The sequence below is a fragment of the Octodon degus genome, unplaced genomic scaffold, assembly GCF_000260255.1.
Source record: "Octodon degus isolate 3935 unplaced genomic scaffold, OctDeg1.0 scaffold00056, whole genome shotgun sequence".
In the NCBI taxonomy this organism is placed as follows: Eukaryota; Metazoa; Chordata; class Mammalia; order Rodentia; family Octodontidae; genus Octodon; species Octodon degus.
This window is the reverse complement of record NW_004524632.1, coordinates 6,288,054-6,304,453: the sequence shown is the minus strand read 5'-3', so window position 1 is coordinate 6,304,453 and position 16,400 is coordinate 6,288,054. Positions and strand designations below refer to the sequence as shown.

General features: G+C 52.9%; 1 protein-coding gene across 1 annotated transcript in view; it reads right to left on the bottom strand.

Moving 5' to 3' along the window:
* Positions 1 to 10,151: 10,151 nt before the first annotated feature.
* The window catches only part of Spop (speckle type BTB/POZ protein), an 82,242-nt gene continuing 75,993 nt past the window's right edge, over positions 10,152 to 16,400 (bottom strand). The window contains exons 9-10 of the mRNA XM_023718103.1: positions 12,587 to 12,729; positions 10,152 to 11,327 (exon numbers count right to left, since the gene is read on the bottom strand). Coding sequence (XP_023573871.1) covers positions 11,183 to 11,327; positions 12,587 to 12,729 — 288 coding nt within the window. The 3' untranslated portion in view covers positions 10,152 to 11,182. The remainder of the gene's footprint in view (positions 11,328 to 12,586; positions 12,730 to 16,400) is intronic.

Sequence of the window (16,400 nt, the reverse complement as noted above, 5' to 3'; positions counted from 1 at the left end):
CTCTTGGAGACAGGGTCACTGAACTTTAGCCTTGCACTGCCGTGGGAAAGTGAAAGGCCCAGCCATGAGGGAGGAGTCCTGGGCTCCTGTCCTGGTTCTGCCTCATGAGGCACAGGGCAGACGTCCACCGCCCGAGGGAATCTGCCTCCCCATCCTCCTTCACAATGGGGTCCTCGGCAGTTAGCTGGCTACATGGTTGCCTGGAATTAATGTACAATTCTTTGCCTCCCTTCTCATAGTAGTAGTCACATGCCTAAGAGCTGGTCAATGACATTGAAGCCAAGTGATGATATGGAGCGTCTAGAATTTTTTTTTTTGTTTTTGCAGAACTAGTGATGAACTCAGAGGTGCCCTACCACTAAGTGCCACCCCAGCCCTTTTATTTCTGAGACAGGGTCTTGCTAAGTGGCCCAGGTTGGGCTTGAATTTCAGACCTTCCTGGCTCAGCCTCCCAAGTCGCGGGGATGAACAGGTGCACCGCTTTGCCTGGCTCAGAAACTTTGCCCTTTTGTTCCATCTTCTGCCCTGTCGCCTGCCATCTTAGACCAGAAGTGGCAGAGTGGCAAGCTGAAGAGGGCTTATTTAAGCTGCTGTAAGGCCAGGGAGATGGTTCAGTAGAATAAGCACTTCCCTGACAAGCGCAAGGGCCTGAGTTCAATCCCTGGTTCCACCAAAAAAAAAAAAAAAAAAAAAAAAAAAATTTGATGACTCTAAGCTGCTGTGTCCTGGGTCCGCACTGTTTGTGCCATCCCATTCAGCTGTGTCACAGCTCTTGCTCCTGAGGACACTTGTCCTCCTCTGCAGAACTGAGACGATGCCCGCAGAGTCGCTGCACGCCAGAGAGGCTTCAACTCAGAGGCCAGGATGGATTTGGGAAGACCGGTCCTCCTCTACTCAGTGGCCTCTGCTTTTGGAGGTGCAATAGCTGCTTGATTCCGGGGACCTCAGAGAAGCTCAGAAAGATCTTCTACCCTAGTCTGAGGGGCTTCCTATCCCAAACTCAGCCCCCCACATCTGAGTCCCCATCCACAGGCTGATGGTGGTGACACATGATCCTCGTTAAGGGCCTCACTGATCCCAGCCAGATGGGATCCTAATTTAATTAAAACCCTTTAATTACCTGCAACAACACAGCTTTAGAAGGCCAAGGCAGAAGGGGGCCCGGTTGGGAGGGGCTGCCCTCCCAGGCTTTGGGCAGCCCGGGTTGCGAGGCACTAGTCCCACCGGTGGGCCCAAGCCACGTGGAAGGCAGAGTCAGGTTGGGCACAGCGGAGGGGGTTGGGCCTGCCAGCCCTTGGGAGCCGAGTGCCAGGCTCTCAGGCCCGAAGCTGTCAGTGTCAGTTTCGAGCTGGGAGTGAGACTAGCACAGGCCATTTAAGGTCAGGTCCGAGGCTCCTGAGACCCTTGCCCTGCTCAGGGCGTGTCAGGGAGGAACAGGCCTGTCTCCAACGCCTCCCCAGTGCCTAGGTTAAGTGACAGGAGCAGCTGTTCACCCACCCAAAGCGAGCTGCACCTCTAGAACTGGTCTTCCCTCAAGCTGCTGTCATCCTGGGGAGGGAGGTTGTAGGTAGGAGGTAACTTGCGTAGGTGGCAGAGGGGATCCATAAAGCCCCCCACCATGGTGCTGGGCCTCGGCAGTTCCTCCCCGTGAAGGCAGCAGGCGCCTTGGCCAGGCCAGAGTGTGCCAAGGCCTGGCACAGACAGATAGCAATCCAGGCCTGAAACTGGGCTATTTTTAGGCCCGGTGGACATCATCCGTTAATACCCCTTCTGTTCTCCCTTAGTCCTTGTTCGCTCAGTAAATATTGTCTAATAAAGCCTCTGGAAGTTCCAGCTGGTCTCTACTGGGCCAGGAGACCCGGAGGAGGAGATGTGGGTTCACACTGGAGCCACTGCCTTAGAGCAGAGGGTGTGTTGGGTCTGTGGGATGCCGGGGACTGGAAGTGGAACAAGAGACCCCAATGGAAGGAGAAGCTCTAGGCTTGGGGGTGCTGCAGCAGCAAAACTCATGCCATTCTGCACCCCAGACTCCCTTCCCAGCCACAGCCCAAGAGCTACTGTAGTTTACTTTATGGGGTGAGCGGTCCAATACTTTGAAACATCTCTGCGATTAACCAGAGCTGGGACCCAAGCTGTCTCCCCTCAGACTGGAGGCTCCTTGAGGGCAGGGCTGCCTGGCTGGGCTGGATGAGGCCTCTCCACCTGTAGTCCCTGAACAGGGTGCCTGGCACACGAGCCTGCCTGGAGGTCTCTGCACTGCCTCTCTGAATGCTCAGCCGCAGGTCTGAAGCCTGCATCCTCACAGGTGTGGGGAAGTGGCACCCATCCACCTGGTTATAGACAGGGACAGGCTGGCTCTGGCAGCGCCGGGTTAGGACCATCTCGGGCCCCTCCCTGGCTGGTTTCCTGGCAGAAGGAAGGAAGATTGGATTCTCCTTTCTGGTAGCACAGAGGCTGACTGGAGGGATTCTACAGCCAAGTTGCCTGGATTCAAATCCTATTTTTCCCCATTTTTGTTTTTGAGACAGGGTCTCAGGCTATCCTCAAAATTGCAGCAGTGCTCCTAACTCAGCCTCCTGAAAACTGGGATTACGGCAGGCACCACCATGCTGGCTTCGATTTAAGTCCTTGCCCTGGCACTTCCTCATTCCAGCTGAGCAAGTGTCCAAGCGGCAGATCACGGCTTGCCTCAGCTGGCACGGAGCTGGGGCAAGGTGCCTGGAACCTCTGTGCCCATTTCCTCATGTGCACAATGGAGCTGCTGTATCCTGAAGGGCTGTGGGTAGCCTTTGCGCTGACCCAGAGGCGGTGGCTGAGAGATGCCAGCCCTACAATCCTGCCCCATCCTGGCCTGCCCTGGGCAGAGAAGGTGGTGTGTGGCCACGGTTCCCTCCCTGCTGTGGGAAGGCTGTGCAGGCAGAAGCCCCTGGGGAGGTCAGAGTCCATCTCGTCTGTGCAAGGCGGCACATGACCCCCCAGCTGCCTTAGTTCTGGATAAGGAAGGGGCCCCCTTTGCCTTTCTTCCCACTTACTGCTCTGTGGCCACAGGACTCCCCCTTTGGGGCTCAGAAGCCCCAGTCAGTGCAGGAGTGGCTTCATCTGCCCTCCACCCACAGCACACACCCGGATTCAAGAGCAGTGTACCCAGAGGGTCTTTATTCAGGGGCACCCCCAGAGGGCAGCTGGCCAAGTGCGCCCTCTAGGGTGCCTAGGGGGCCCTTCCAGCATGCCTCGTCAGCCCCAGCTTCTCCCTCTCCCTCGCCCACCATCTGCACACCATGATCAGTTTCTCACCAGCCTGGATGGCTGTGGGTCCTGTACTGGTACTGGAGATTGGGCATGACCCTGTCCTATGTCCATTCTGTGACATGGCAAGTTTCCTCCGGACAGGCCTGGAGTAATCTGTTCCCGCCACAGAGAAGGGCTGTGTGGCTGGGTCCTGACTCGGAATAACCCTCAATTCAGTGGCAATGTGGAAGTTTCCCACAGCAAGAGGGAGAGACGCAGCCGCCCTCCTCCAAGCTGCTACAAGGTGCACGAGAAGGATTCTGGTTTGGGGGACCCTGAGTAGGGGGTGGGCGGGAGTTCTCGCGAGCGCAGCCACACATAACTGCCCCAGTCCCTGAGCTGACAGGCTGGGCTGCTGCTGCTCAGCTGGGCACTGCCATCTGCCATGGCATCGCGGAGGTGGGAGCCGAGGGCGCCGGGAGGCGGGTCCTGTGGTGGGCTTCTGTGGTTTTGTCGTGCAGCAGGATCAGGCTCAAGATGTCACTCCAGCGAGTGGGACTGGAGACGGGGAGAGAAGGGTCTCGGAAAGTGGGAGAAATAAGTGGAAACTTCCATGCTCCAGAAGAGCGAGGAACAGTGGGCAGCGAGCAAGGAAACGAGAAGCAACAGGAGGAAGAGTGCACAGAGGAGGCGCCCCAAGGCAGCAGATGTGTCCACTTTCCCCTCAGGCTCGCTGCAGGCAGGAAAGCTGGAAGGCGGAGACGCAGGCCCGGGCGCCAGGCCCCTTGTGCTCCCTGCCCTAAGCCTGGGCTCTACCTGCCCTCGCTTCCTGTTGGGAAGGCCAGGCTCCTATGCCTTGGGCAGCACCAAGGAGACAGTGACGGCAGCAGGGACCACAGATGACAAGGGTGGAGGGGTGGTTTCTGGATGCAGGCTCTTCCTGGGGACCATAGCTTTTTCCTCCCCCAGGCAGCGGAGCCCTGGGACCCAGGGGAGCCAGGCTCCTCCACGCCTTTTTTAAGAGCAGGTCCCCCCATCCCCACACCCACTCAGGGACCCCTTGAAGGCTTAATTCCCTTCACGGAAATTCCAAACAGAAATACACTCAAAGGCCACACCTGGCGGGGTGGCTACAACTGCACAGCGATTCCAGCAACGCTGTGGGCAGTTTCCCTTCCTGGAGGGACCGTGGTGAGGGGTGACAGGTATTTTCTCACAGACTTCTCGAGGATTCTTCAATACACCCATTTCACAGATGGGAAGCAAAGGCTTTCGCAGCCCAGGAGTCTGGCTGGGATCTGCCTGGAGTGTACACCAGCCGCCTGCCACAGATGCGGGGAGCCTGCTGGTTTCCACAGGGCAGCCCTCCCAGCCTCACCATGCAGTGTCCCCTTCTCCAGGCCTCACAGATTCTTTTAGTCGCTCCCATTCCTGGCTCCTGGCAGCTCTAAGTGTGCATCTTTCATCCTGTAAGAAGCAGAGGACCCCTTCTACTCAGTGCCCCCCCAGATCCCACCCCATGTCCTCCTTCCTGCGCATGACGTCCTAGGCTGTCTACACTCCAGTGTGCAGCTCCTGCCTCCCATCCTCCCCACCCCTCCTCCCTGGGGTCCCTTCCCTGAAATAGCCCTGGCTAAGACCTCTGTGTTACTAAGTTCAGGAGGCATTTTTTACACTTTCCCTGGCTGACACTCTAAGCTCCCCTCCCCGCCCCAAGTCCTGGGAGAACGGGGAGCCTCACACCATGTAGGCAAGTGCTCTAGCACTGAGCTACATGAAACACCTCTCGTCCTTCCTTTGAACATCTGGGAGACAGGTCTCTTGTGAAGTCACCCCAGCTGGCCTCCAATCCTCCTGCCTCTGCTTCTGAGTGGCAGGGATCACACGTGGGTGGCACCACTCCCAGCTTTGACGACCAGTCTTGGTTGTCCTGGTGTTGGGTGACTGCCACAGCAGCCACAGCACTGAGGACACCTAGGAGCCCACGCCCCCGCCCCGGTCTTGTCCTGCCCCTGGACTCGGGCCTACAATCCAGCAGTCCATGTGGTAGCTTTCTTTGGAGTCCTCGTCTCACAATCAACAAACAAAACTCATGGTCTAGTTCCAAGGCTGTTGGCCTCCAAAGCTGCTCTGTCTCCTTCCGGGCACTGACCAAAGCTTGACAGGACACACTTACGGGGTTGATGAAGACATTCCTGCCAGACCCCAGCACTCAGGATGGAAAGAGCGGCCTGTTTTACTCCCTGCTGCGTCCCTGAAAATTAGCAGGTCCTTGGCACACTGTGTTGGTGAACTATCGGTGCAGTGAACAGAACGGATTCAAGACCTCATTCCCGTGGGTCCAAGGCAAGCAAGAGATTCCTGGGCTCTGGCGTCATGCAGGGCCCTGCTCGCGCTGGCTCGCTGGCCACACTCAGTGCCCTGCTCTTCCAGGCTTGGGGGTGGATCTCCGTGGCAGAGCGCTTGCCTAACATGGGCGAAATCCTGTGCTCAAGCCCCAGCACAGCAACACCAAGAACAAGAAGTCCGTCAAGCAAGAGCAAGGGGCTTTCATTTCTTTTCCAAAGGCCTGTCCAGAGGTAATGGGGGCAGGAGGAGGCATCGTAGAGGCCACGCCTGGCGTGACTGCAGGCTGTGGTGGATGGCTTCTCTGTAAGGCCTGCTTTCATTAGTGTTGGGAGAAAGACGCACTTCCAATGCTGGTAGCAGACAGGAATAAAACTGCTAAATTACCTGGGGAGATCAAAATGTATAATACGACTACCGGCTCGTGTGTCAGCGTCAGCGCACCTGCTTGTGAGTATAAGGCAGTGCTTCACTTTGCCACAAGCTACTGGTGCGTCTGAAAGCGTGGTGTGGTGCGGCAAGAGGCAAGGTGCGGCGCCGAGGGGACGAATCCCGAGCCGCCCAAGGCATGCAGCAGCCGCTGCACACGGCTGCTCTAGCCAAGTGCTCAGTTTTCAGGGATTTTTGAGAGTGGGTTGTTAACCAGCCATTATTAAAAATTAAACTGTATTACCATGTAATTAGCCAAGATAGTGCTCAAAATTCATCTTCCTTATTTACATTTTCCCGTGCCTGCGCCTGTGAGGTTATTCGTGGTGCTGTGCACCAATGACCAGGGCCTGGGAGCAGTGCCCCGTGCGCCTCCAGGCAGCTCCTGCTGGGTGCGCTCACTGTGGGGTGTTTACACCACGGGAAGCGGCGACAGCACCCACCAAGGCTCCCGCGCTGGGGCCCAAGGTTTGCCTTTCGGAGCTCATCACCAAACCTAACCCCCGGCCTCTGAAAACATTTTCAGGGTGAAGCAAACTCTCACCCGGCAGATGGACCGCCTGAAGTGGTGCAGGAGCACATCTTTAGGAAAACCATTCTCAAAGTAGGGGAAGGGCTGGACACGGATGTTTTCTCAATTTAAAAATGGGACTGTGCTCCAAACATGGCCACCACTGCGCTTCCCATGTCACAGATAGGTCCTTAATTTATGGGATAACCTGTACCTCACATTTCTGACAGAAGCAAATGAACTGGCCAACTAGGTTGAGACAAGCTTCCTAAAGCTACAACTTGAAGGTTTTATGTCCTTATCTGTCTTGGCTTCTGCCTCCACCACTTGACTGGAAATTCACTGACCTCCTTACAGCTCAGCTTAACAGCTTTTACCAAGGCCTCAGTTCTGGGGCCTCTGCATGCTTATGTTTGCTGTTCTTAACACAGGAGCTTGGTGAATTGCCCAGGCTGGCCTCACATTTCATCCTCCTGCTTTGGTGACACTGAGCATGTCACCCCACTTTCTCCAAGTATCTTTCCTTGGATGTTAACAGAGTGAACTGCTGGGGCACCCCTTCTCCTTCAGTCTGTGCAGAGCTCACCTTTAGGGTCTCGCGAGAAGCCCTGCCCTCTTCAGCCAGGTGTCAGGAGGCGCAGACAAGTCCATGTCATTGCCTTGCGAATTCCTGGACTCCACTTTCTCTTGGCCCCAAGCCCAAAAGTGCAATGCTTTGCTGTTTTCTCTCGCTCTGGTCCAGACAGTGACCTTGCAGGAGTCCCATCCCCACCTTCCCAAGCCACACAACAGGGACAGACAGGAGCTGCTCGACAGGCGGCAGGTGTTCGAGCCGCTTGTGACATCTGTCAACTGCAGGTGCTGGTGGGACGCTCCTGTATGGAGGGACGCATACTTTATCTTCATCACGTTTTCCCCTTGTTGATCCTCTTCGACTCCTTAATCATTTCTGTTGCTTGTGCTCAATTCCCTCAAGTCTGAAACTTTTTCTGTCAGAGCTGCAGAAATCAGCATCAAACAGTGTTCCAGATGCCGCTTCCTCCGCCAGCACTGCAGGGCTTCGGGGGGCGGCGATCACCTCACTAATGGTTCAGCCACATGAGGATCCCTCTGGTCAACCACATTCAGGTCTCTGTTCTCATCCGCAGGTCAAAGCTCCCAGTTCTCTGAGCTCATTAGCCCGAAGGCCGCTCATCCTCCACCTGATGTCCTGCCCACTGTTCCGTGAGGTATCCACCCATTGGGCCAGAGGCACCACGGTGGCGCCATCACCTCTGCAGTGATCGGGGAGGTGCAGCGACCTCACACGCTCACGTACGTACAGAGTAGCCAACTCCACTCACCTGAATGCGAGATGAGGCCGTGAGCTGCCAGGAATGAATCTCAATGATGGAGGGCAGAGTTCAGCAAAAAGTCATGAGACAGAGGAAGCACACAGGGCCCGGGCTGATTAAAAAGATAATTAGTTGTGGAAAACAAGGTTGGGCCCCAGCCAAGAATTTGTCTTTGACAAAGATAAACCAAAGGATCCAGTGTGGTCACACTGGGGGAATTTAGCTGTTCTTTTAGGAGTGGAGGCCAGAACAAAGCAACAGACAGTTGCAAAGTGCAGCTCCCTCCCGTTTGTTGTTCTGCTCATAAACATACAAGCTGTTTCCTTTCATCTGTACAGCTCGTGCAATATGGAGATCCCACAATGGGTCTATGCCAGATAGAAAAAGAAATGCAGAGTGGTCAAGCCACTGGCCTAAGAGGCGATCTTCACGTCCCTGGCCGCAAGGTAATAGCGCGCGGCAGCAGCTCTGGAAGAGCTAAAAGGCCGGCAGCCTCTGCAATGAAGGAAGACAGGAACACCTCTCACCCACATTTCAAAACCTATAAAGGCACTGGAGCCACCTAATAACGCCGAGAGGCTTCATCTCCGCATAAGGCAGGGGAAATGCTTTCTGTGGACGGCCAAAGAGGAACTGGGGATGGAGGAGGAGGGGAGACACGGACGCCATCAGATCATCTATTTGGACCTGGAAACGCAACTGCAAAGGTTCTGTGAAACTGCTTGCCTGAAATACTGTTTTGATAAATAAGCCATATCCTTGTGGAATTGCCATCTCCAACTGTTCCACTGGCACGGACGTCTCTGCAGTGACAGCACACGCCCCAGATTGTGGCGTTGACTTGAATTACATTTCAGATGTGGGGGAGCTAAGGGAAGGGGTGGTGGCAGGGGAGGCTTAGGAACAGTATGCTGGGGCTCTGGTGCTGTCACAACCAGATGGCTTCAGCTGTATCATTTAAAACAAAAACAAACATGTCCAGAAATGCTATTGTGCGGGAGAGTTCCGCAGCTTCACCTGTACCTGGCATGCTAACAGCTTTGTACCCATAGTAAAATCCATATTGGAAATTCCATAAATTCTCTGTCAGCCCAGAAGCTGGGTGCCAGGGCTGCTACCTTCCTGAAAGCGCACTTCTTGGAACCATCAGTCTCAACCCTAGAGCATTCTGTGCAGGAAGAGGGAAGCTAATCTGGCTCGACCTCCTGGAGGCTCTCAAGAGCAGGCCAGCTGAGGCACCTTCCCAGAGCCTTGTTCTTGCCATTCCCAGAGGAAGCAGGCTTCACTTCCAATTTGGTACCTAAACATTCCAGAAATGGAACTTCCTCCAGTTCCTTACGTAATCCTCAGGACACAACGTGAGAAGATCTGGCTCTCCATAGCTGTGACCTCAGGCACGCTCCTTCCTCGGATTTCACCTTCTCCCAGCTATGGGACTGGAAGACGCCCTTACGGCCTGCCCAACTGAGCTTCCCAGTGCTCACAGGCTCACGGACAACACTTGGAGCTGCACTGCGAATACAGTTAGCAGCAGGGACTCATCGTGTCCCTGACCTCCAGGTCTGGTGCTGCTCTGGGAAGCAAGGGCCAGGAGGAACAGGGCAGCAGCCAGGATGCGGGGAGCACTGCACTTCCTCCCTGCCCACTGAGGAGGAAGGCACGGAGGGCATCGATGTGCTTCTGGCACGCCCCGCCTAGGGCTGCTCTAGGCATGGCGAGATGAATGAGATGGGCAAGTGCAGAGGCTCAGCACACTGAGAGGAAAGGAACGGCGAGCCACATTGAGGGCTCGAGGCCACACGGCCAGTGCACCTCGCAGCGCACCTCGCTGCCCTCCAGTGCCGTCCACAGGCTGCCAGGCAGCCCAGAGCACTCCGGGGAGAGCCTGGGAGTCACATCATCAGCCTGCCGGAAGCACAGCAAGCCAGTGACAGGCCACCAGACAGAAACTTCCCCATTTAATCTCCACACTTGGGCCTCTTAGATCTTTCGAGGTGTAGTCAGCAGAGAAGAGAGACTGGGCCTGGGTCTTACCAGCCTTGACTGAGGTAGAAGCCTGGTCCCTTCTGCGGACGGGACTATCAGCTACTCACAGAGGACAAAAGACTGGCAGATGCTGATGGCTCACAAAGGAAACCTGAGATTATGGAAAATGAATCAATCCCTACTGCTTATTAGACATTTCAAACATAATCCTTGCAAGATGAAGGATCAAACTAGGCCTTCAAAATCCCTTAAGCAAGGAACTCAGACTCCAGAGACAAACCAGATAAATGAAACAAAAGACCACAGACACCACACAATACAAAATAGTAATTATTTATATTTTCAAAAAGAAAAAATTAACATTTGGAAGTTCTCCCCTGTAGGAAGAGGCTAATCAGAAGGAACAGGGCTGGCTCCTATGCAGGCGGCAAATCAGGTACAGACAGCTGAGCAATCTGGGCTGCAGTTTTTTTTCACACAGCATTTAACATTTAAAAATTTTCATTTTTCTTCTCTTCTTTTTGCTTTTGTTTTGTGTTTTTCATTTTAGAAAAGGGGAGGAGGTAAGGGAAAAGAAATAAAACCAGAGAAAAATGTCAAAAAACATTTTCCACAATATCTAAAAACAAAGAACCATAGTTCTTGTCAAGACAGTATGAATTCTGGGTGAATTATTTTTTCCAGTTTTCAATACCAATAAAGATTTCTGCAAAAGCCACGAAATCAGAACACTCTTCTTCCAGACTGAATCGCCTCCTTCCCTTTGCCTTCACCCGTCACTTTCCACGGGCGGATACAAGGGCGCCCTGTCCTCGTGAGCGCTAAGTGCGAGCAGTCAGAGCTCTGCCGGAGCTGGTATGGCGACGAGGCGTCTTCACAAACATCCAAGCTCTAGCACAGCTGGAAGGATTAAAATGTGCTTCTCTCAACATAAATACTACCGAAATCCACCACTGATTCTGCAAAAATCCTTTCCTCTTTCCTTTCTCTTAAAACCAAGCATCTTTCTTTCTCCATTTGCGCCAGGCACTGCCAATGGGTCTGCCCCATCAGAGCAGGCAGTCTCTCGAGGTACCACCGCTGGGGGCACCCGGTGTCGGGGGCCAGGCCGAAGCAGGTGCAGAGGTGCAGCACGGGGCTCTCTTCGGTCCAGCAGCCCCGAGTCCCGGGCCCTTCCCTCCCCGTCCCCTAAGTTGTTTAGTGCCGTTTACAGTCTGGAGCACGATGCAGTCTTTCCCCACAATGGAGTGGAAGCTCCACAGATTGCGCTGTCTACCCGGTGTTCAGGGGCAGCAAGAGTGGCCGCTGCTTTTGGAAAATAATTGGAGTCTTACAACAGGTGGGGGTCTTAGGACTGCTTCAGGCGCTTTCGTGGGGGCCCCAGGAAAGGACACTGTGCTGAAGCCAAAGAGCGGTAGGCTTCGGCCACCAAGTGAGGGTGTGACACCACCATGGACTTCCACCCGGAGGTCTCGAGGACGTCTGAAGCATGACTAGGAGGAAAGCAGAGAAAAAAAGTGAGCAGAAGAAGGACTGATTAGTCACCCGGGCAGCCTAACTTCCAGGGTCTGGCACAAAGGACGTTCATGCGAGAAACACTGAGAGCCCTCCAAGTGCAAAGTTGGTGCCTGGGCCGTGGCTGCTGTAATCCTGGAGACTAGGACTTTGAGCTACCGCATTCTCCACAATGAAAACTGGAATGGTGCTCAGGTTCTTCTCAACATTACCAGGGCTCTTCACACTCAGTGGTGGTGCTAGAGAGGGAGCCAGGACTCCCCGGGTTGGGCAGCTCTGAGCTCCCACCTGCCTGGGCTTTTGTCAGTCTTCTAACCTCAGGCTGGGCGTTGCCTGGCACCTAGTTGAGCACCAAAAAAGAGGGCTTCCCCAGCAGTCCTCCTTCATGGTTACTTCCAAGAAGCACTGACCAAGCAGCCAGCAGAGGGGCACTTAGTAGAGCTCACCAAGACCAGCCCCTGCCCTCCCTCTTCTGTCCCAACTGCTCACTGCTTACAAATCACCTCACAACAAGACCTGGAGGAGTCCATTCCTGGCTTCGGGTGTTTTCTGTGTTAAATACTGTTTCCTCACTCACTGAAATGCCGCAAGACCTGTCGTACCCCAGAGCTGCTGTTAGCAAGACATTTTTAGTTGCAGTTTCCCACCTTTAGCTCCCCGTCTGCCAAGGGAATAAAACATTCCCTGGAAGGTGGGGTGCAGTCTCCACTGGTTTTGGCCCCTGGTGGTATTTCAGAGAACTATGGCCAGGTCACCTGTCACTTCAGGTTAAGGAATAGATCTGGTGGAATGTTTCTTTCTCAAAACAGAATATTTACCCATCTCAGCCCCATCACCCTGTTTCTTTTCACCATTGCACTACAAGCTGTCAGATATATTTTACTAGCTCATTTTTAAAAACATATAAATGTATTTCTATTTTCCAAGAAATCTGTATGTCCTTTAAGAAGACAGTGAAAGTGAAGTAAAGATACTCTCATTTGGGGGACACCGCTTTTTCAGCACAGCAAGTTACCACTTTCGTCAACTCTGATCACCACTTGGGAGCACAATACTTTGTCCACCATGAAAGAGAATCCATTTTCTACACTGTCAGGCTGCAGAGAAGGATGAAACCTTCACGCTTACTACCAAAAGGTTAACGAAGCCACATGCCTGTTTCACTAATTCAAAGTGTTTCTCCCTTCTTTAGCTACCCCAATTATCCTGCGAGAGGCGCTCTGAAGCTGTAACTCACTAGTTGATGAAGTCCACTGCCTGAGTTTTCAGCTGGTCTGCGCTGTGGAGGTCAGCCAGGATGAGGATCTCTGCGGCGTTCTCCACGGAGAGGTTGCTGCACAGGGCGTCCTCACACATGACCTTCAGGCGCTCCAGGGCGTACTGCAAGGCAGGAGCTGGTGTGTCAGGGGGCAGTGGCTCGGGGCGGACTGTGACCAGAGCTTTTCTTTAGTGGTACCATTCTGTTACTGTATACTTGACCAGCACCACACAGAGCATGAGAAACTACTACTACAATTATAAAATACACCCAGTCTCTGAAGGTGGTAGTTAGCAAAATGACAGTTATGCAGCAGAAGCCCACACCGGCATTTACCTGTCTCCTGACCGTGACTCAAGTCTTTCTTACCCATCACCACTGACCCTTCGGAGTGGCAGTGGCCTGCAGCAGGCGGGCAGAGCATTGTACTGAAGCTTTCTGCAACCCTTTCATTAAGAGCAACCAAGGTGAAGCACACTTTCCACCTGCGCATTGTCACTAGCCCGGCAGGGTGTCCCAACGGCCCAACAGGGGCTGAGAGGGAACCCTGCGGCGGCTTTCACCAGCATTTCTGCTCTAGTGTTCCTGAATGGGGTCAACTAAGGGCCTCCTTTCCAATAAGCAAAGATAAATGACACCTATTTTACTTGGGTTAAGGTAATGATTCTAGGGGTAAAAGAATACAGCACCAGAGACCCTGAAATCTAGTTTGTTCTAGACTTCTGTTTTCCAAGGAAAGGGCAAGGATGCTCCGGCCACAGGCGGCCTCGCAAGTGCACCGAGCTGGCTGGCGGGGCTTGCTGCAGCGCTATGTACTGCCTGCTCTCTCATAGGAGGTTACGGGCTAGGACGAGGGCTAGGACGAGCTCAGGGCTAAGAGGAAGGAAACAAAAGGTGGCACAAAATAAAAATGCCGTTCATCAGCTCACAGGAGAGTAGTCTGCTCCAGGCTGCCCACTGCCTCCTCCCAGGCTGAGCCCCGAGGGCCCCAGAACGCCGCCGCGCCTAGATGCCCGCGAGCCGCTGGCTGAGGCCAGCACGCACACGCAGCAGGGCGCCATGATCGTTATGAGCGCCGGGATGCGTTTCTGCTGGCCTGGGATCTCCTACAGCCAGTTTTATTGGTTTTGGTGCAGCTTTAATTGTTAGATTTGAGTAACCAGGAAACAGTTTCTGTGGAACACAGGAATGGCACCACACAGGCCAGAAATGAGCTTGCTGGGTTTTGTTTTAAAAAGCTAAAAAAGGTCGTGTAAATGTTCTGTCTCTGTACAGCACTGCACACACTATTCCTCTCCTCCTTTCTAATACATTCTTTTAAAAAGGCTTTCACTGTGAATAGCTCTGATCCCTACTGCATTATTAGACAAAAGTAGCCATTCTTACCCCTTAGGGAACAAAGTTTTTTCCTTAATTATGCTTCTGAAAAACCTGCCTAATGGCAATACTTACCCAAGAGATTGAAACTGTGTCTCCCAGGCCTGGGCGAGAGTTTTGTTTTGTTTTTGGTCTAATTACACACGTCCCCAGGAGACTGCAGAGCTCAGAAGAAGCTGTTTCAGCCTCCTGGGAAAAGTCTAGGTGTTTGGATCCTTCCATGAAAGATTTCTTACTCTACTTCCCTAAAGTGCACAGGGAGGTGTAAAGGTAAAAATGTTTTCAAATAGGCTTAGAGTGAAGACTAACAGGAAATTCTCAATGGAGCTTGAAAATACACCCATCAGGCACTTCTCATTCATAGATTCCAAGCGCTGGTCACTTGTGACTGGACTGCTTCTGAGACGTCAAGTGTGCTGCGCTGGAAGCTGTCCCTGGCCTGACGATTCAGGATGATCCCCTGCCACGGTACAGTAGGTGCCGGTGGGTCCTCTTCTGGGCAGCAAGAACGGGAGGCCAGAGACACAGAAGCCTGACTCTGGCTTGGGCCTCAGTGTCTCTAAATGTGGGCCTTGCGGTCTTGTCATTTTCGGGAGTTACAGTGAGGCTGGACCTGGAAATCTTTCCTGAAGTGCAACCACGGCGTCTGTATGGACCTGCGCCCCATAAGGGCACTCTCCCCTGTACTGTTACACACTTACTCAGATTTGGTAGGTGTGGATTTAGGACTGCCAAGGTTGCCTGGTAGAGTGGTTTTTACCACTAAAAGCTGCATTTGCTGGTAGAGTCCTACAGTAGTTTCAGTGTTACAGTTTGTCCCAACACACGCCTGTGTGTTTTCTCTTTAGGTGACTGAATGCTGAAGAAATGTACATGCATACTCAGTTTTATGAACTGTTCTGTTAGTGCTCTAAGACTCCCGTGTATCTTACCTGTACTGACCAAACCTGCGTAGAGATGTAACACCTTAAAAAAAAAAAAAAAAAAAAAAAAAAGCACTACTTGTCCTTATTGGGCTCTAGAAGAGCGGAATACAAAGACCCCGATGTGTACAAGTATCCAATTCGCTGTAAGCCAGAGGGCAGGGTCCACGGAACCCATAAGCTGTATGGAAAGCAGGCTCCAGGCTGCATCCTCTACTGTCCCAGAGCTTGCAGTGAATACACCCTTGCTGTCTTCTGTGAGAGCCAGCCTGCCCTGCTCAGGACTGCGGCAGACGGAAGCACGGACTTTGCGTGAGGCTGGCTGCCTCAGTAAAGCACTGGACGTGGGTAAGAAGGACGCAGTTATCACTCTACTCATCACCAGGGGCACTGACTGGGCCCACAAGCCTCACTCTCCACAACCACTCCCCAAAGTGGACAATACAGGTAAAACCTCTGCTGCAAGCCCAGGCGCCTTTTGCTGTCCTCCGGCACAAAGGAGGCAGGAGACTCTTGCTGTGAGCTAACTGTGGGCGGACGGTTCTGTGCTCTGTGCTTGCAGCCCACTTTGGGGGGTGGGTAGCATCATGACTGGAAGAGGGGCTACCATCTTCCAGAGCACCGGGTCACCCTCGCATCAACTACCCCCACTCACACACAAGAAAGACATCCACAGGGTAAGTGCCACCCTGTCCCGCCCCATGGCTGGTGTCTCCACGGCTGCAGAACTGGCACAGCCGAGCTCCAACTGATGTCCCTACATAATAGACATCAGTTTCCTAGTGAGTGTTTTGGGAACCACTAATCCTCAGAGGTGATACTTGACAAAAGGATTCCAGAGTCCACTAAACTGGAGAAATAGTTTCTATCTATTCCCTTTTAGAAAATCCTCAGCATATAATATGAAACAGGTTCTGAGGAATACTGCAGTAAAACAGCAAATATTTGAATTGAATAACTTCAGTATCATCTCCCTCAAAAGGATACTAATTATCTTAATTTTGAAGAGCTATGGTGTATTTCAGTAGCTATTCAGCAAAAGCTGAACTATGAACCAGGTAGATGACAAAGTTTGTTAATGAGCTAAAATACATCTTGCAAACTATAAAGCACAATCCAAATGTCAGTGTTACTCTACTCTCATTATGGTTAAGGAATAACTTTGATTTTGTTCTGTTTTGCAGTATTGGGGCTCAAACTCAGGACTCTGCACTTGCCAGGCAGGCGCTTAAGCCACTGAGCTCTATCCCTGCCCTCTCATGATGGCTAAATATGAGATGAGCAGGAGACAAATGTCAAGCTCACCCTTCTTCTCCATAGACAGGGTGACTATATCATTCCAAGCAGGATGCCTTTGAGAACAAAAAGGTGCTATTAATAACTATTGGGGGGCTGGAGAGATGGCTCAGTGGTCTAAAGCACCTACTTAGAACAAGCTTGGCAAAGCACAGGGACCATGGTTCGATCCCCAGCACCACATGCCAGCCAGCCCC